Consider the following 19,136-nt stretch of genomic DNA (forward strand, 5'->3'; position numbering starts at 1 on the left):
GCGTTAATTATGTGGAAATACATTAAGTGGCAGTTAATTTTTTTGCCCTGTAGGGAAACCTCAGGCAGACAGTGATAAGTGGCTGTTCAGATGGAAAACAGAAAAGGTCCACACTAGTCATAGTAATCATGATAATTGCAATAATAATAATGATTACTCTTGATGTGGGGAAAGTCTGGCGGGTTATTTACCCAGTCACCTTGGCTGTGCTGTTAGAAATCACATTGGAATATTTTTGTCTGTTTCATTACATAGGCGGGGCAGGGGGCTATGGGGCTACAAGGAAACGGGGGGGCTTGAGCATCAGAGATCCCAGCCCTACGGCTGGCCTGAGTACCCCAGTCTCTCCTGGAAAGGGAACAAGAAAGACTGAGAGAGATTCCTTGGTAATAGAGTGGTGCCCTGAGCAAGAGGTGATGTCAGTAGGTAATTTTGAGGTATCATTCAAGGTTCCAGCTTCTCCCCGTGTTCCAGATCCAGACCCTGGACTTCCTCACAGGTGTCATCACATCATTTTACACCCCATGGTCCCATTGCAGGCTCTTTTTTCTGGGGATCCTTCCTTTACTGATTTGAGGGCAAAGGAGGAGTAGGTGCAAAGTGGGTGAACACGGCTGGGGGACTGAGAATGAGGCTGTGAGAGGAATCACTGAAAATGGATGTAGGGGCAAGTGAAAGGTAGTTGGTTGTTTTTAAGGTCTGCTTCTGTCCACCACTGCCCTCCAGCTCCCATCTCTGCCTTCCCCATGAAGTCCAAATCATTCTCTCCTTTCTCTTCTCAATGCTGACCTCCAGCCTAGAGTCCTCGTTTATCCCCCTCCGGTCTTTCTCCCTTCCTTTCTAGTTTTAGAATGCTGCCTGGTGAATACTTGTAAAACAGGACTTTTCACCCTGATGCATCTGTGCTTAAGACATTGCAGAGTTATCCTGTGGCTTTTCAGACTCTCAGCTCCTTAGCTCAGAATTCGAAGCCCCCATCAGCCGGGCTCTTGATGCTCACAGTGCACACAGAAGGCGGCTGTGCTGACCAGAGTGCCTCCCTCAATCTCCCGCTCCTCCTCCCCAGCCCCTGCCCGGCCGGATGTGCCTGTAACCTGGTATCCTGCCCTCGGGGCCTCCACACTTGGTTCAAGCCCTTGGTTCCTCCTCCTCTTTGCCTGGCCACTGCTCAAGCCCCTTCAAGACCAGCCTCTCCCACAGGACCTTCTAGTCTCACTGAATTTGCTTTTTCTGAAAGTCCTCTAGCACACTGACTGTGAGAGCATTCCTTTCCTGGAGGCAGGGACTCATTTATTCATACTTAATCTTTGTAGCTAATCTTCTTAAGGCAGTTTCAAAATTATACAGGAACAGATTAAAAGAGAATATACACAGCTCTGGGGAAAAAAGCACAGAGTAGACACCCCTGTCCCACCCGGCAGGGATTTACAATGGACAGATAGACCTTCATTCATTTTTTTTCACTCCAACCAATGTTTATCAAGCGCTTACTGCGTGTTGGCTGTCATTTACAGCACTGAGGATCTAGCAGCAGATGAAACAGACAAAACTCTCCTGGAACTCAGACCCTCCCAAAGTGAATTAGATGCTTAGTGTTTGTTGAAAGACAACTTACTCTGGAGCAGTAACTACATTTTGCTGTTTGGTGTGAAGCAGTCATTTGTCGGTGCTATTTAATGACGTTCAGACTTCTCTCCATTCATGTCAAATCAAAAGTGAGGCATCTCATTTCCCATGCGGTCCCGCCTGCAGTGGGGGTTTGGTTTGCCTGGTTTGGTTTGACTCGTCTTGACTTGTCTTGGCGACTGGGGAAGAGTCCCAGGGTTTCTCATTACAGGAGTGAAGGAAAGGTGTGGGTTTGGCTGTGTGGCTCCAAGGTGGGGGTGAGGGGCTGGACGAGGTGGGGGGGGGGGCTCTGTCGCAGCCTGTGGAAAGGATGACCGGGGCTCAGTTCCTCTCTTCCTGTCTTTGTGCAGAAGACTCTCAGGTTACCAGCACAATATCCCCCCTACATTCTCCTCACAAGGGACTCCCTCCTCGGCCACCCTCGCACAACAGGCCCCCTCCTCCCCAGTCCCTGGAGGGACTCCGGCAGATGCACTATCACCGCAACGACTATGACAAGTCCCCCATCAAGCCCAAGATGTGGAGTGAGTCCTCTTTAGATGAGCCCTATGAGAAGGTCAAGAAACGCTCCTCTCACAGCCATTCCAGGTGAGCTGGGTCGTGAATGAGGTCAGAGGAGGCCTCTGTCCATGCTTTGGAAGAATCAAAGGGCTGTCCCAAGTAGCATCCATGATGACAAAATCCCCGTCAACCTAGTTCCTCCCTCCGGAGTTTGCCTTTCACGGGGCTGTGCTCACAGCACCCTCTGCTGATGACCCTGTTGAGGTACAGATTTGTGATTTAAAGGGAAATCTGGCGTTTGGCCCACAATCAACGTGATGGCAGATGGCTTGAATGTTGTTAAATTCCAGAGGAATTAATTAGGAGATCTCAGGCAGCACTACTGCAAAATGTCAAGTTGAAGTCCACTGGTAGCAACTGCAGAGTGGTTCAGAACTCCACCCCCTCACCCAGCAGAATTCTCCAGCCAAGCAGCTATAATCCAAGCTCATTACCAGGCCGACCTTGGAGGGAGGGTTTTTTTTTGAAGGCATTTGGGGTCTGCTTCTCTGCTTTTCTCATTTCCTTTAGTCACCCTACTGAGCTCCAAGGGGGTACCACAACAGGTCAATATTTGTTTCTTGGAAAACAAAAATTGTAAGGGCAGGACAGTCACACTGCCTGATAAAAAGAAGGCTGACCAGGGTCTTCGTCTCATATTGCCTAGGGGTTGGGGGGGTTCAGGGACCAGGATTCCTACCCACTGCTGGGGAAAGGCTGAGAACACGGTAGAGGTCTGACCGAGCGAGGTGGGAGTCATTGGCGAGCTTTCCCCATACTGGGATCAATGTCCTGAACTAGCCAGCACCCATCCCCTGCCACCCCCCCCCCCCCAAGGTGCTGTCTGTCTGGCAGTGACCACATGGCCTCCTTGGCTTTGCAGCAGCCACAAGCGCTTCCCCAGCACAGGAAGCTGTGCGGAAGCAGGCGGAGGAAGCAACTCCTTGCAGAACAGCCCCATCCGTGGCCTCCCGCACTGGAACTCACAGTCCAGCATGCCGTCCACGCCAGACCTGCGGGTCCGGAGTCCCCACTACGTCCATTCCACAAGGTGAGTCCGCCCGGCCTTCGGGCCACCTCCCTGCTCAAACCAGACCTTCCTTTTTAAAATTGGGCATTGCCAGCCCCCAGCTGGCCCAAATAATGGATAAGCTGCAGTCAAACCTGAACCCAGGAGGATAAATGAAGCAGAATAAAAAACCTGGCTGGCAGCAGTCAACGCCATTAGCCAAGAGACCCGTGCAGAGGGCACTTGGAGTCAGCCAGAGAATCGCCAGGCTCCTGGAGACAGGGAGCATGGAAAGTTTCCTAATCAAAGCAGAGGTAGCAGAGGCTAGCTGGGTTAGCATGGGAAGAGCTGGGACAGGGTGATCGCTAATCAGTAGTCCTCTTATATCTTTCTACGGAGGCCTAAATTTATACTGGACTTCCTTTAGTGCCTCAAAGTGTAAATTCATAAAGAGCAAAAGAGCCAGGCAAAAATGAGCCTTCAGTGAGTCACAACTTCTTTTTCTAAAAAGAAGCAAACCAGATCGCCACGGGCCATGTGATGGGGGCTTTCAGCTCCCTTCTGAGTAGCAGTCAGAAGTGGGGCTTACCTCTTCCTGTGCTTGGCCAGTGGGGCCACTGAATTTCACATGCAGTCCCAGCATCGGGCAACGTCATCTGCCGTGTGATACTGTCTCGCTCTTCCCTGAGTCCTCAGTGGACTCAAATGAGCAGAATGAATTATAGATAAAGTAATGGTGTGGTGAGTATCTGCATCATTCATTTTTTAATTATTTCATTTGCCACCAACCTTCTATTTCCCAGTTTTCACAGGAAAAGGGAGTCTATTTATATGGATTTTGTGACAGGATTCGGTTAAACTGTAGGACTGTTCTTTGATCTGATCTGTAAATATGGACATTTCATCTGGTTTGTGTTTTGCCTTTTTTTTAAATAGAGACTCCCAGGCTGGAGTGCAGTGGTTTGATCAAAGATTACTGCAGCCTCCAGCGATCCTCGCTTCTCAGCCTCCTGACTGGCTAGAACCACTGGTGTACAATACTACACCCAGCTAATTTTCCAAGTTTTTTTTTTAAAGAGACGAGGTCTCACTATGTTGCCTAGGGTGGTCTCAAATTCCCAGACTCAAGCAATTCTTCAGCCTCCTGAAGCCCTGGGATCGCAGGCCTGAGCCACCGCGCCCAGCCCTGTCTGGTTTAACATGATACTGGAGTCATAATAGAATAATTTCCACTTAAAAAAAAAAAAAAAAAAAAAAGCCTCAGAAATGGAAATACTTCTTTGAGTCCTAGCTTCGGTCCCATTTCCCACTGGGAATCAAGGTAGAGATCCCAGGTTCGCCTCCCGCAAAGGACAGTTCCATTCACCTGGAAACAGCAGGCAGTTTCCGGATCCCCGGGACAACCCTGCTGAGGGAGACTTTGGCTTGCTGGGCTGGGGTCTGAGCCCGCGTGGAGGCCCCCATTGCCCTCCTCGGGACCCCCTCCTCCCCCGGCCCACCCCCTACTTCCCACCCCCAGACCAACCTGGGACGTCTTCTGGCAGGTCGGTGGACATCAGCCCCACGCGACTGCACAGCCTCGCACTGCACTTTAGGCACCGGAGCTCCAGCCTGGAGTCCCAGGGCAAGCTCCTGGGCTCGGAGAACGACACCGGGAGCCCCGACTTCTACACCCCGCGGACTCGTAGCAGCAACGGCTCGGACCCCATGGACGACTGCTCGTCGTGCACCAGCCACTCGAGCTCGGAGCACTACTACCCAGCGCAGATGAACGCCAACTACTCCACGCTGGCCGAGGACTCGCCGTCCAAGGCGCGCCAGCGGCAGCGGCAGCGACAGCGGGCGGCGGGCGCGCTGGGCTCGGCCAGTTCGGGCAGCATGCCCAACCTGGCTGCACGTGGGGGCGCGGGGGGCGCAGGGGGCGCGGGGGGCGGCGTGTACCTGCACAGCCAGAGCCAGCCCAGCTCTCAGTACCGCATCAAGGAGTACCCGCTGTACATCGAGGGCGGTGCCACGCCCGTGGTGGTGCGCAGCCTGGAGAGCGACCAGGAGGGCCACTACAGCGTCAAGGCCCAGTTCAAGACCTCCAACTCCTACACGGCGGGCGGCCTGTTCAAGGAGAGCTGGCGCGGCGGCGGAAGCGGCGGCGACGAGGGCGACACGGGCCGCCTGACGCCATCGCGATCGCAGATCCTGCGGACTCCGTCGCTGGGCCGCGAGGGCTCCCACGACAAGGGCGCAGGCCGCGCCGCAGTGTCGGATGAGCTGCGCCAGTGGTACCAGCGTTCCACCGCCTCACACAAGGAGCACAGCCGCCTGTCACACACCAGCTCCACCTCCTCGGACAGCGGCTCGCAGTACAGCACCTCCTCCCAGAGCACCTTCGTGGCGCACAGCAGGGTCACCAGGATGCCCCAGATGTGCAAGGCCACGTCAGGTGAGAAGGGGAGGCCGGGCGCTGGCGGGAAGGCCTGGGTGGGATCTGCTCCTGGTGTTCAGGGCTATTGCCGGAAGGTACCCTTACAGCTGAGTGCAGTGAGGAACCAGTCAGTCATTCACTCCCGGAACCCTGCTGTCAGCTGCCGGAGACTTGAGGCCTGTGCTGACTCCCCTCCCTAATTGCACCCTAACCGGGCACCTGACCCTCCCGGGGGCACTAGGCCAGCTCTCCCACTTCAGCTTCCTTAGTCAAAGTCTAAACCATCTCTTCCATCCAAGAAAGATAAGTAACGTCTCCAGCTTTATCCAACCAAAGGTGCGCCTTTACCCTAGTGAGGAGAGGATCCCAGTAAGTGAGAGCCCATAGCTGTAGCTTGCAAAGGAAGCGGGGTTGGGGATGCGCTTGGGTCAATCCTAGAGATTGGGCCAGTGTCTCCCCAAGTAGGGGCAGACTGGCTGATAAACAGAGGGCCGGGAGTGCATCTGACAGAATTTCTCACTGCTCCTGGCTTCCCATTTCAATGATGATATGGCATAGCCACACACTAATTTTAGTTAAGTGTCTTCAATATCCTTGATATTATGCCTGAAAATTTCCATAATCTAAGGTTAAGGTTTACCTTATATTCTTGTACTCCACAGCATTGTGCAGTATTGAATCAAGTTTAAAAAAAAAAAAAAAGGTAGAAACCAACCATTCCCTTATGAAGTTATTTAATAACAGTGTCAGTGATGACCAGCACTGAGCAGTTGCCTCGCGCTCTGGTCTCAGCACTCATAAAAGGGAGAATGAGAACAGAAATGGTTAACACTGAGAATAAAATGAGAGTCAGAAGCCAATGGGAGGAGCTCTGAGTCAGGAATTTGACAAAGATCAGGGGAAACAGAGTGACCTGAAAGGTAATGGGGGGTTCATCTTGGGGGAACTGTAGGACATTCTTGGTGCCTGGAGACAGCAGGGAAAGAGGCAGAAGCTGACTGCCCAAGTGAGCCAGGCTCCTGCCTTCTGTTCCCATATCCCTGTTGTTCGCCAAATGACAAGCTCCAGAGATCAGGCAGTCGTGGGAGTTCCATGGACTTCAAGGTCCTGGAACCTTCTTTATATTCCTCCTTCATCTGTAAAACAGCACAGTGAAATTTGCCATTGACTCCCCAGGAACATCTTGAGCACGATCATCTGTGACCCTATCAGATAAAGAACCAGCAATTTCTAAGAGTGTTTATGTTCTATCAAAATTGCAGCACTTGTGTAGTAGATTTGCTTTATGTAAGGAGATTAGGTAGATCTTTTGGAACATACTTTAGACTAAAATTTTTAAAAAGCTGTATCTGAAGTTTACTGATGGAAAAGATTCCATCCCCAAGAAAGCAAAGGATGCGTTTAAGTAGGATTGACGTCCTACTAAATCTGCCTGCATCAGTAAATGCCTAGCAGTCAGGTTTGGATGCGCTATTAAAAGTCCTGCTTTTTTCCAAACGCACTACAGTAGCAATGATAGTAATGAAACGGCAGAGAGCGCAGGCTCTAAGAACCTTTCTGGGTGCACTGTCTTCACAATGGAGAGAAACAGGCCCTTCCTGTATGAGCTCTGCTCAGGTGTTGTCTCACTCAAAGGACATAGGGGCATCAGGTTCTTTGCTGCTGCAGAAGCGGTCACCATCCCTATGGCCACTCCGTGATGGCAAAGTGGGGACCTAGGATCCCAGGTCAGCTTGGCTCAGAAGGAAGGTGCATGGTAGTGGGGAGAAAATGCAATTGGTGGGATGCAGAGGTTGTGGGGTCGGGGGGCGGCATGCAGATGGTTCCCCACTGTGACCTTGCCATAGGGAGGCTGAGACCCTGCCATGGGGTCCTTTCCAGCATTCCTGGACAGGGTGACCTCTGGCCACTGGGTTGGTGTCGGCCAGCAAGTCACAAGCCCCTTCACCTGTGTCTGATCCCTGTCTTCTCTTTGCCTTTGTTGCACCACCTGCATCCAGCTGCCTTACCTCAAAGCCAGAGAAGCTCAACACCCTCAAGTGAAATTGGAGCCACCCCCCCAAGTAGCCCCCACCACATCCTAACCTGGCAGACTGGGTGAGTTCTCCTTCCAGGCCTTTGGCCTGGTTCTTATTCCATGTTCTTCACTGTGTCAGCTCCAAAGAGTATCACAGACGTTCAGATCCTAGTGATATAAGGGTAAGACAGTAAACTGACAATGAGGGTTCATCACTGGGAAGTGTCTTCAAGAGAAGCCCCATGATCTGCTGTCACCTCTGCCTACTCCTTTCCCTGGCTGTGCCTGTACAGAGGTGAACTGTCTGTGTTCTCTTAAAGTAGGCGGTGGTCCTTGAGATGTGGGGAGATGGAAGCAGGAAGGGGGACTGTGCTGCTCGGGTCACATTTCCAGGTAGCATTTGATTTCGGTTCAGATTATACCCAGGCCAACTCAAAATGCCTGGCAAGAATGTCAGGAGGAGAGAGCGAGCTAATTAACTGAGAGGCAGGTGACATCTGCTGTCTTAGGGTGTCTCAGGGTGCAAGAAAAAAGGCTCTGTCCTGGCCAAGTGCTGACAAAGGAGATCAGGTGCCCTGAAGCCTTTCAGTGGAGGCTACAGGCAGCAAAATAAATGAAACCAAAAGGCAGCTTCTTTGATAGCTTTATATGTTTGCATAGAGCATTATAATATTGTGGCCAGTGAGATTGTTCTGACCGACTGGAGGGTCTGGCAGACACAGGTAACCTGCCTGGCCCTTCAGCAGCTGCCTCTTCTGTTGCCCGAGATATGGTCTCTAAGTAGATGTTAGGTTCTGTCAACATCTATTGGTTAGAGGAGTAACAAGTCCCCTTCCTCAGTTTGTCGGAGCATCGGGGGATGTCTAGAAAAATCTGACAACTGTGAGTTGAATCATGAGAAAAGCACAATTCCAGAATGGACTCCACTGCCTGCCCTTCAGGCTCTCATACTTGGAGTCTCCCTCTGTTGCCCAGGCTGGAGTGCAGTGGTACAATCTCGGCTCACTGCAACCTCCGCAGTTCGTGATTCTCCTGCCTCAGCCTCCCAAGTAGCTGGGATTACAAGCATGCACCACCATGCCTGGCTAACTTTTAGTAGAGAAGGGGTTTCACCATGTTGGCAAGGCTGGTCTCGAATTTCTGACCTCAGGTGATCTGCCCACCTCAGATTCCCAAATTGCTGGGATTACAGGTTCCTGGCCGACATTTTTGTTCCTACAAGTTTGTCTGTAGCAATTTTACACCAGGTTTTCTGGCACATTCATTTTTGGCAAGAAAGAAAGGGTCCTAACAAACATTTATCGAGTGCTTGCTATGTACTCAAAGGCTGGGAGCAGCTTCTAACACATATGAGCTTATATAATCCTCACCACACCCTAGCAAGGGAAATACCCAGATGTTTTAGTTTCATAGCTAAGACTCAGGGAAAATAAGTGCCTGGCCTACCGTCGGACAGCTGGAGGGAGCTGGAATTCTAGCCCTGCCCTCTGTGACCTCAAACCCTGTCTTTATCCACTACACCAGTGGTTCTTAAGTGTGGTCCCAAAGCAGCAGCACGAGTGAGCCTCACCTGGGATCTTGTCAGAAATGCAAATTCTCGGGCTCTCCTGTACCTAAAAATCCAAAATTCTGGGGGTGGATCCCAGCAGTCTACCGTCTAATAAGCCCTCCAGGTAATGCTGCCACACGCTCAAGTTTGACAGTCACTGAACGATCCCATGCTGCCTCTGATTCTTTTTCAAATAAGGGAAACGGGAGCCACCAGCTTGGTGCTGTGCCCACTCCTACTTCTCCGTCCGTTGGGCACTGGCTGCCCCTCTGTCCTTACTATAGATCATTAACGTTCACTCAGATACCACCCACACCCCAGCTCTCACCTGTGTGGCCAGGCCGCCTCTATAAGGTTTAGGGTCTAAGAGTCTCAGTAAGATTAATTCATTAAAGTAAGACACATCTTTCGTATATGTAATACATACCTCCACTGACTAAACCACCTCCTTTAAATATGAAACTTCAGATCGCAAGATCCCTCTCTAGAGCTTCCAAGTTTTCTGAATCATGCCCAGTGTCACCAGATCCAAATATATGATTGTATTATTTCACTGGCAGCAAGCTCTGAAATGTACAAGCACTCCTCAGGGTCCTGTGCACTTAAGATGGTCTTGAAACTTGCCTATTTCAGCATCTACAACTAGTGAGGACTCAAGACAAATTTGAAACAAAAGAGCTATTTTGGTTCTTGACATAAACTGTAAACTGTTTGCTATGATGTGATAAGAAATGAGGCCATGAGTAAAAAGTACCAAAGAGGGCCCAGCCCTCCTACCAAACTAGGTCTTGACTCAGTTATGGGGACTGAAAGCTCTGCATGGCTTGTCACTAACTCGTGTGTCTAATCAGGGGCCTTTCCGATGTATTAATAAGCTACTAATCGTGTCTGTGTCAGTTCCTCTCTGTAACATGACCTCTCTTCTCTTCCTCCTTCTGCTTTCCTTTGTTCAGAGAAGCAACAGAAAACTCACCCATTCTGGATGGGTCTGAGTCTCCACCTCACCAAAGTACTGATGAATAGAGGTACCGTAAGGGGAATTTGCTTCCTTCTGCCCATGAGTCTGTGTTCCCACAGGTGCTGCCTACATGTTGCTTTTCTTTATCTCACCATTTCCACAACGAGGCATCTGAATGCTGTATTTATGCCATATTTCTAGATACATGGGGATCTCTATGTTTAGATGAAGGTTCTTGCATCCTATGTTAGATATTGTAAACACTACTTGGCAGAAAAGACCCCCAAAGTATGTTTTGTTTTGAGATAGAGTCTTGTTCTATCTCCCAGGCTGGGGTGCAGTGGCGCAATCTTGGCTTACTGCAACCTCTGCCTCCCAGGTTCAAGCGATTCTCCTGCCTCCCTAGTACCTACAGACACACGCCCAGCTAATTTTTGTATCTTTAGTAGAGACGAGGTTTTGCCGTATTGGCCAGGCCAGTCTCAAACTCCTGTCCTTAAGTGATCCGCATGCCTGGCCCCAAAGTATGTTTCAGGGTCACCATGTTCTACCTACATTCTTCAATCCAAAGCCAGCATTTTGATCTCTACCACCATCACCTGGGAGCTCATTAGAAAGCTCGACCCTGGGCACCACCCTGGCCTACTGAACCTGATGTGCATTTAACAAGATTCCTGAGTAAATCAATGCACGTTGAAATCTGCAAAGCACAGGGGCAGAAAACCTGTGTACCACCTGGTCTGGTTCCTAGCCCTGGGGCCCTTACTACAGTCTGACTGGGACACTAGGCATTGAAATCCAATTGCCTATCAGGAGATATATGAGGGGCATGAGAAACTGCCACACTTATGTATTAAGCGCTCTAAGACTTAGACACAAAGGCCTCTGGTGGGAGGAGAGAGGCTTAGACAGGTGGAGATGGGGAGAGATCATTCCAAGTGCAGAGACGAGGGTGAAGGGTGGTGAACAGTAGAGTCCCTTTTTACTGTAGAAAAAAAAATTGACTTGAAAAGTAGGTTAGGACAGTATGAACAAATTAGGCACTGGAAGGAAGGTGGACTTCCAACCCCATCAACCACATGCCAGAAAAAAAGAAGAGGATGATGTCATGAGTCAACATTTTTGAAGCAGGGAGAATGGCCTTTTTCTCCCCCAGGATGGGGGAGCTGATCATCTGTTCAAGGTGATGGAGGTAGGGATGATAGCCAGAATGTGAGAATTAACCAGGGTTGAAAGAGCTGCTGTGGGAATGTAGGCAAGTCTGCTTGAAATACCTCCACACATACAGAGTGCATGCTCATGCAGACATGTGCACGTGCATGGACACAGACTGAGCGGCAGCCCCTTCCCAGACCAGGTAAGACAGACAGATGGGTCTACAGGGCCTTGTCACCCATCCTCTGGCCTGTGACCAACTGTGGGACTATTCAACAACCCAAGTATGTGTCACCAGTTGGTTTTGTAAGTGAAACCATGTTTCTCAAATATGACTAAGCTATGAAGAGAAAGGACTGCTGAAATATACATTTACAGTAATAATTCAGTTTGAAATTCCTCATTCCTAGCAGCCTTACTTCCCCTATGCCAAGCAGTTATAAATCACAAACTCCAGTGAGATGTGGGTGAATTTGCCGTCTGTCTGGTATCAGGGGGCCCTTGCTTAGCGAGTACCCTTTGCAGGCCACACACCTCTGAGCATAGCCCTGGGAAAGGGCATTCTTGCAGTGAAAAGTCCCCATAGGCACAGGATATTGCAGATTCTGAAGTCACCACTTCTGTGACCCAGAGTGCCCAGGTCAAAGCCAGTCTTGTTGGTCATAGCTGAGAGGGCATGCCTAGATCCTCATCCTGCCCTGGCTCAGGTTCCAGTGAATGACTGACTTCGGTTTACTACAGCAACTATTTAGTGTTCCCATTTGTGTTATTCGTGAAGAATAAATGCTTCCTAAATGGTCTCTTGTTAATTTTGCTTTCACAGCACACGGCATTCCTTAACTATTACCATAAAATTGAATTTGTACTGAGAGACAAAGGCTTAGCTCAGCAGCCACAACAAGGTTTCTTCCCCAAACCTAAGAGACCAACACAGGAAGCAACATTTATAGCTTTAAAAATACCTTGCCTGGGCGTGGTGGCTCGCGTCTGTAATCCCAACTGCACGGGAGGCTGAGGCAGTACAATTGCTTAAACCTGAGAGGCGGAGTTTGCAATAAGCCGAGATCTCACCACTGCACTCCAGCATGGGTGACAAAGAGCAAAACTAAAAAAACAAACAAAAAAAAACCTTACATACTTCAATAACAATGGGGAAGCACTAAGAAAACGTCGCAAGTTTGGAAAAATAAAACTTCTTCTCCGGCTTCATTTTCGGTTTTTTCTTTTATTCCTTTAGTATATAAATTTTAATTTGGAAAAAAAAATATACATGTCGGACTACTCACAGCCTTTTCCGGACTGTTGCAAGTTCCACCCTTCTCAGAGGCAGGAGCAGGCCAGTGGTTTCCATACTGCGGCCTCTCTGGGAGCCGCCTGGGAACCAAACCGCCATTCCAGCATCTCCCATCCCATCATCCAGATCTCAATGCTTTCTCGTACTTGGATTCTGTGACCCAGAAGCCTCCATGATGAAATGCAGGAGAGCAGCATGGGCCAGCCAAGAGCTAGGCTCTTCATGTACCAAATCAACCACCACAAGAACCCTTACCCTCATCTGCCTTATCCAGACGTCGCTGCTTTGAACTCAGTGGTCTTTCCTTGAGCCTTTATGATCAATACATAGTGGACTTTTAGTCCCCCTGAAGCAGGTTATATTGTCACAAAAGTACTTGGTATTTGTGATACAATTATTACTCAACTTTTTCTTTAGGATCCAACATACAAGAGAGTCAACTACATTTTATAATATTAGCTTGAGAGTATTTTTCAAAGTATGCCCTGTGGGTGTTAATAGGTGGTACTGTTCCAGAAGTTCTGAGTCAAACAGCATAATAATGCAGGACTTCTCAGAACCTTTAATATATGTCTCACATACATTTCAGGCCTCTGAAAGGCAGAGTCCTCAAACTTATCCATGGAACCTTTTTTTCCCTCAGAGCATCTCACAGGACTGCTTTGAGAAACACTGGCTAAAGTGGTTCCTTAGACCTCACGAAGCCTCCTAGGGAATTTTTGTCCCAAACAGACGCAGATCGTGCTTGTGTTAGAAACAAGAATTACATCAACAGTTCAAGAAACTACTTAAATGTGCCAGTATTCATTAGCTTCATATGAAAACAAACTCAATTCAACAAGCATAAGCAAACAAGAGCACATACCGGCTGATGTCACTGGAGCCCAGGCTGGCTGGGTCTCATTCCATCTCTAGCTCTGCTTCTTCCACCTGTTAACTTCGTTCTGAGGAGGAAATGACATCCTTGTGGTTTCAAAGCTGCTCAGGCATGTGGCCATCTTTGAACCAGGAACTATGATCAGGGGACTCTCATTGGCCCGGCCCTGTTGGCTTCCTCGTCCCCTGATCCCCGTGGGAGCGAGGATGGAACCGTGGTAGAGAGCACCACCAAGATCACATGGAGTTAGGGAGGGATTGTCCCCCTGGAGGGCCCAGCCACTTCTCCCCTTAGAAGTTTTCCAGTTATTCAGGCACAGTTGCAGAAGTAGCTGAGTCAGGGTGGACAGTGTGCAGGACAGGTGTCCCAGGATCATCCACTTACCACCTACATGGCCAGTGTCATCATCTAAGGCCTTTTGTTACTTTGCTTGTGAAGCTGGTTTATTTCTGGTGCTCCAAGCACAGGACTCTCATTAAAATCCGCCGGCATGTGCACAGATGCCTTGGCATTTTCAGCTTTCATGCTTTTTTTAAGGCCAGGTGAGAAACATTCACAACATCCAGTTGTTCCTGGAGAAGTTAGCAAATGAAACAGAAAATGATATGACTGATGATTCTCAATCGTGAAGCTGTGTTTGGTATTGAAATGCTCCTAAAACTCACCCACCGTGAACTACGCTGGGTTCACGTAGGGTCACTTCCTGTCACCCATCCCTGACCACTCCCCTAGCACTACCCATGGGGAGATCAGTTGCCAGAGAGGAATTCAAAGGGCTCATTCAGGATCACTGGAGAGACACTTTTTCCTAATCATGATCCCTAGTAATGACTATTGACATCCACGTATCTATGATTGTTTAAGATTGACTTCTACCCAACCTAGATGGTGATACCTACCTAAAATATGTTCTTTTATTTTCTTCTTTAGACTTTTCTACATATTTCAAATGAACACAGTTTTATAATCACAAAACAATACATTTTACTTAGAATAAAGCAAAGTCAGCATTGATTTCTTTAAAACTTTTAAAACACAATTCAAAATACCACCGCAGTTTCACTATAGTGAAACTTCACATTTCAAATGGTCTTCTGGGACAGAATATAAATTTCCTAGTGACACCTGTTTTGCCCTGGGGTCTCACAGAGCTGTGGTGTGGAAAAAGACACCTGAGGAAAACAGCGCAGGGGTTCTGGCTTTGGCTGCATCTGAGAATCACCTGGTGGGGAGCTTTGACAGCCCGAGTGTTCACACACCCCAGACCGTAATAGGCCTGCGTCTCCCCGCAGAGGGACCCAGGCATGTGTATTTCTGAGAGTTCCCCGGTGCTCCCCAGATGCAGCCACACTCATGAACCACTGCACTGAGTGTTACTTTCCATCTTCCTCCTTTACAGGAGGCCCCTTTGTGTGTATTTGGAGGGTCTTTGGGGGCCCTCTGTACACACCGCACTGTGGAGGGTCTCAGGCCTCACTGCTCTGTACAGGAACGACACGTGATTAGCACAGAGCCCTGTCAAGCTGAACGCGTCCTCCTCCACTAACTGTCTCATCTCCTTTCTTGGGCCTCCTGCAGGAGCTACAATGATAGCTGTTTCCTGGATTCCTCCCTCTATCCAGAACTAGCTGACGTCCAGTGGTACGGGCAGGAAAAAGCCAAGCCCGGAACCCTCGTGTGAGCCAGCCCGGCCTAATCTGACCGCCTCAACGCCATTCTGAGATCACCTCACTGCCTCTCATTTGCCTTACCCAGACGCACCGTCACCCTGCACCAGCTTCGGCCCTCAGCACTTTTTTTCTCCTGTCTCCACATTCCCTCCCCTTTGAAAACCTGACTGAGGAGACATTCTGGAAGGTTCCGGTCCCACTGTGTGTCCCCTGGCTCTCTTACCCATAGAGAGCCAGACACCAATCCTCAATGGCACCTTGGTGGCTTCCCCCTGCCATGACAGCCCCTAGGCCAGGAATCGTCAAGGGGGCCAGCTGGCATCCAATTCCTGCAGACAAGTCGTGCTGGGAGAGAACCGGAAAGGGGACTTGAGTTACAGGGTGACCCAGAAAGATGACTCAGCTGTGTCCAGCCTGCCACCCACAGGTCAACAAAGCACTTCACCAAGAGGAGGCCTTGTGGCATATTGAGTTTACACCTGAAATATTCCTTGATGAGACAGCTTGTGGGGAGTGGCTGTGTGGGAGGGAGGATAGGAAAGCAAGCTCTCGACACCAGAGATGCATCGGAGGACCACGATCAGTTCTGTGCTGCCAAAGATTAACAAAAACACAAAAAATTAAGAGGGACCAAGAGGAAGACATTCTTTCTGCAAGGAAATTGCTTTTAAATTCTGAACTGCTACCACACACAAGTGAAGGTCAGCCCTGTGTACACTGGTGCCCTCTCCAGCCTTCTCCCTTCATGGTCCACTTCTCTCTCCGTAGAAAGCCTGAGACACTAACCCAATGCAACGGTGAAGACGAGGGAGTCTGGGCTGGCATTGCTGACTCACAGTCGCCATCCATCTGGACATGAAGAGAGACCCGCGGGAGCCGTGGAGGGTACTGTTAGCCCCAGTCCAAGCAGGGGGTTCAGCCAAACCCAAGACTCAGAGCTGCTTTCCTTTCAGGATCTGTAGTAAACGTAAGGTGATAATGGCCAAAAGTGGTTCTCTCTCATTAAAACAACCAGTAAAAGCATATCCTGTTTTTTTTGCACAAGGTGTTTCATTTTCTTTTTTTATGGGAAACCAAGGGAAAAGCACATTGCGATCCATTCAGTGTTTAACTGTCGTGGCTCATTCTCTGTTTGTTAGCAGTTGTGTGACAAAAGAGCTCAGATCCGACTTCTCCTGTGTGTCACTTACTCCAAGAACCCAACGATGCCCTTAGGTAGAAAGATTTGACTCATGTGTCTACTAGCCAACAGGCAGAGCAGGGGTGAAAAAAAAAATTGCAGCTCCCAAAGGGCCCATGTGTCTACATCATCAGTTACTGTCATGCACCACAGTTGTGTGCAGGCACCAAAAGAGAAGGAAAGAGGAAGAAAAGGTAACGTGTGGGAGCTGCACGTTTACATGTGTTTTGAGCTGTGCTTCAAACACAACTGGAAAGCCATCAATCTTCAAAGGCCTCAAAACTACTTTTATAATAACTAACAAGTGCACAACCTTAGTTGGGTTATTCAAGATGGCACAAAAAGGTTTCCGCAGAGGTGGTATGCTGTGCTTTTAGCGCAAGTGGTGGGGGGTGGGGGGTGGTATTTTTTCTCTAATGACTTCCTATTGGAAAGGCATTTGACAGCCAGGGACAGGAGCCAGGGTGGGGTAGTTTTGTGGGAAAGCAGAACTGAAATTAGCTTTAACATCAAAGTAACAGAAAAATCTTCGTTTTTCATGTATGTGGAATCCAAGAATAACCATAGGCTCTACCAGACCAGGAGGGTAAGGAAGGACATTAAAACAAAATAAATACTCACGGTGTTCCTCTGCTGCAGCATGGAGACCACTGAGAGTTGGGCTGGGGCACTCACACCTGGCTGGGGCCTGCCCAGGACAAGGCGGGCCGTGGCCTCCTCCACCAAGTCTCTGTAGACGATTCAGGGCCTGCTTTTCCCAGCTCCATGCATGGCTGGACTGGTGATTGCAGCTTACAGAAGGGATCAATATTCCCAGGACACTTTAGGTGTCCACCTGCGGGATAAACAGAAATCGGTTATATTATTAAATGATTCTAGGGATTCATGGGGGGATATTTTTGCTGCTTTTATTTTCATGGTCAGAGCGACAAAGAGCAGGGATTTTTCTCCCTTTCGCATTCAGAAACGTTATACATTGGGCCATTTTTCGTTCTCTCAAAGAAGATTCATGAATAATCAGACTGAACTGTGTGCAAGAGGAAAAGTCAAAAGGGTAACAGAAAGTGATGAGGTTACATGTTACAGGTTCCACACCATGCATAGTAGTGTGAAATCTAGTCTGGAAAAAACTGAATCAAGATTCTAACCCAGTTGAGAAGCAAGGAATGAGAGGCAAAAAGTCTAAAAACTTGGGTTATGTTTTCAATTTGGGGGACAGAGAAAAACGGAGTGGGAGCAGGAATTACAGTTCCAGCAAACATCAGGATAGTCTGGTAGTCAAGACAGATATTAAGTAAAACAGGTTTTACTGTTTCGCTGAGTTCAGTTAATACAAAATGTACATAAAGCGTTAGTCCTTTGAGGCTGACATGATTAATGATCAGTGTGGTGGGAAACGATATAGTTACTGTACACAAGCACTTGCAAACTCTTTATATATCCCTATTTCTTTAAAACAAAATAAGGTGAAATGCGAAGTCCCTGGTCTGATATAAAGCCCCTACTGGATTCTTCGGATGCATATAAGAAATTGCCTATTTCAGCCAGAAGACTGGTGGAAACACATACATCAGACTATGTTGTGAGCCAGGTTGATTTTTTATTTTATTATATGCAGGTGAGTGTTGAATCTGTTAAAATTCCAATTTGTTTTCATTCAGTATTAGTTTAGTTCTAAATATAGCAAACCCCATCCAGGTGCTATCAGACGACCAGTTACTGCTTAGTTAACTAGGTGTAAAGTTTTACATATACATTCATGTCAATAGTTTATTACGAGTTGTGTAAAATGGACTCTAGTTTAATAATGGGGGGAAAAAAGATTAGGTTGCTCCTGAAACTGACTGTAGAGCATGTAAAATGATTTTACTGGATTCTGTTCAACTGTAATCAATGAAAAAGATGTACGTTGTAGACAAAGTTGCAGAATTAAAAAAGAAATCTGCTTTTAATTTATTCTTTTTGTATTAAGAATTTGTATAGTACCTTTACATTTTGCAAAACAGTGTTGTCAACACTTATTAAAGCATTTTCAAAATGAAAAGATCCCAGCTGCCTCCTGGAGATTTTGTTCCTTTGTCAGAGATAAATGCCTGCGTGTGCTCCAGGAATCTGGAATTCAGGTGCTTTTGTCCTCAGTGGGGCTCCTTTATTAAGGTCAGTCTATGGATGGTATTTTTATGGGCTTGCTAGATGATACAGAGCAGCTTTATTTGATCAGCAGAGGCGAAATCCCTCTTATTCTAGTTTCCTTTTGTTAACTGTAGAAGACAATATTGTGTAAATCATGTATTCCTCCTACTACAAAAAATGACTTGAGATTAGAGGTCAGTCCTTAGCAGGATACTATCTCTGTTCTCTGCAAACAGCTGCCCATGTGTAATATGTGTCAGCTTGAGTACCATCCCTGCAGGACAGTCCACAGCAGAAGGAACACTGAAGGAAGCTAGGCTTTAAGGGTCATCCTTAGTCTCTCCATGCTGTCCCTTGGTTCCACGTAAGATGCAGAGGGTCACTCACACAGGCTGCTCATCCTCTCTGTGACTATCATTGATCCTCTATACTCACACTGCAGCTCAAACCCTGTCACTCAGTCTAAATCACGCCACCACAGCAAGTACCTACTGGGACTGCAAGTACAAAGAGCCCCTGACTTATGGATGAAATGGTGACTGGCTGACCTGAGTAGAGACTGCTGCAATTTAATCCCTGGCCCCCTTACTTAACAAGCATCTCTCACTAGCAAAACTGGAAGTCTGGCCTCCAGCAGCATCCCTGGATGAAAAGCTCCTGGTTGGGAAGCCTAGCAGAAGCCTTGGCCACTAGAGCCAGGTGATGCTGC

The 19,136-nt window shown here is 48.4% G+C and overlaps 1 protein-coding gene and 1 long non-coding RNA gene across 17 annotated transcripts in view; one reads left to right on the forward strand and one right to left on the reverse strand.

The window, feature by feature from the left end:
- The window catches only part of FRMD4A (FERM domain containing 4A), a 672,294-nt gene extending 653,956 nt beyond the window's left edge, over positions 1-18,338 (forward strand). For 11 of the 16 annotated variants that reach the window (XM_032244153.1, XM_032244154.1, XM_032244151.1 and 8 more), the window contains 5 exons: positions 1,977-2,214; positions 3,050-3,217; positions 4,720-5,612; positions 7,595-7,691; positions 15,023-16,151. In XM_032244153.1, coding sequence (XP_032100044.1) covers positions 1,977-2,214; positions 3,050-3,217; positions 4,720-5,612; positions 7,595-7,691; positions 15,023-15,125 — 1,499 coding nt within the window. In that variant the 3' untranslated portion in view covers positions 15,126-16,151. Of the gene's footprint in view, positions 1-1,976; positions 2,215-3,049; positions 3,218-4,719; positions 5,613-7,594; positions 7,692-10,113; positions 10,186-15,022 lie in introns of all 16 variants that reach the window. The other 5 variants (XM_032244152.1, XM_032244146.1, XM_032244161.1 and 2 more) reach the window with 3 other exon arrangements.
- Positions 6,312-17,002, reverse strand: LOC116527238. The gene is made up of 4 exons (XR_004258444.1): positions 16,916-17,002; positions 13,433-14,016; positions 7,680-7,779; positions 6,312-6,799 (listed from the first exon to the last, which is right to left on the reverse strand). It is a non-coding gene; the product is annotated as an uncharacterized LOC116527238 (long non-coding RNA).
- Positions 18,339-19,136: the final 798 nt, after the last annotated feature.

This window comes from Sapajus apella, unplaced genomic scaffold (assembly GCF_009761245.1).
Source record: "Sapajus apella isolate SASKATOON/1434 unplaced genomic scaffold, GSC_monkey_1.0 scaffold53, whole genome shotgun sequence".
Taxonomy (NCBI): domain Eukaryota; kingdom Metazoa; phylum Chordata; class Mammalia; order Primates; family Cebidae; genus Sapajus; species Sapajus apella.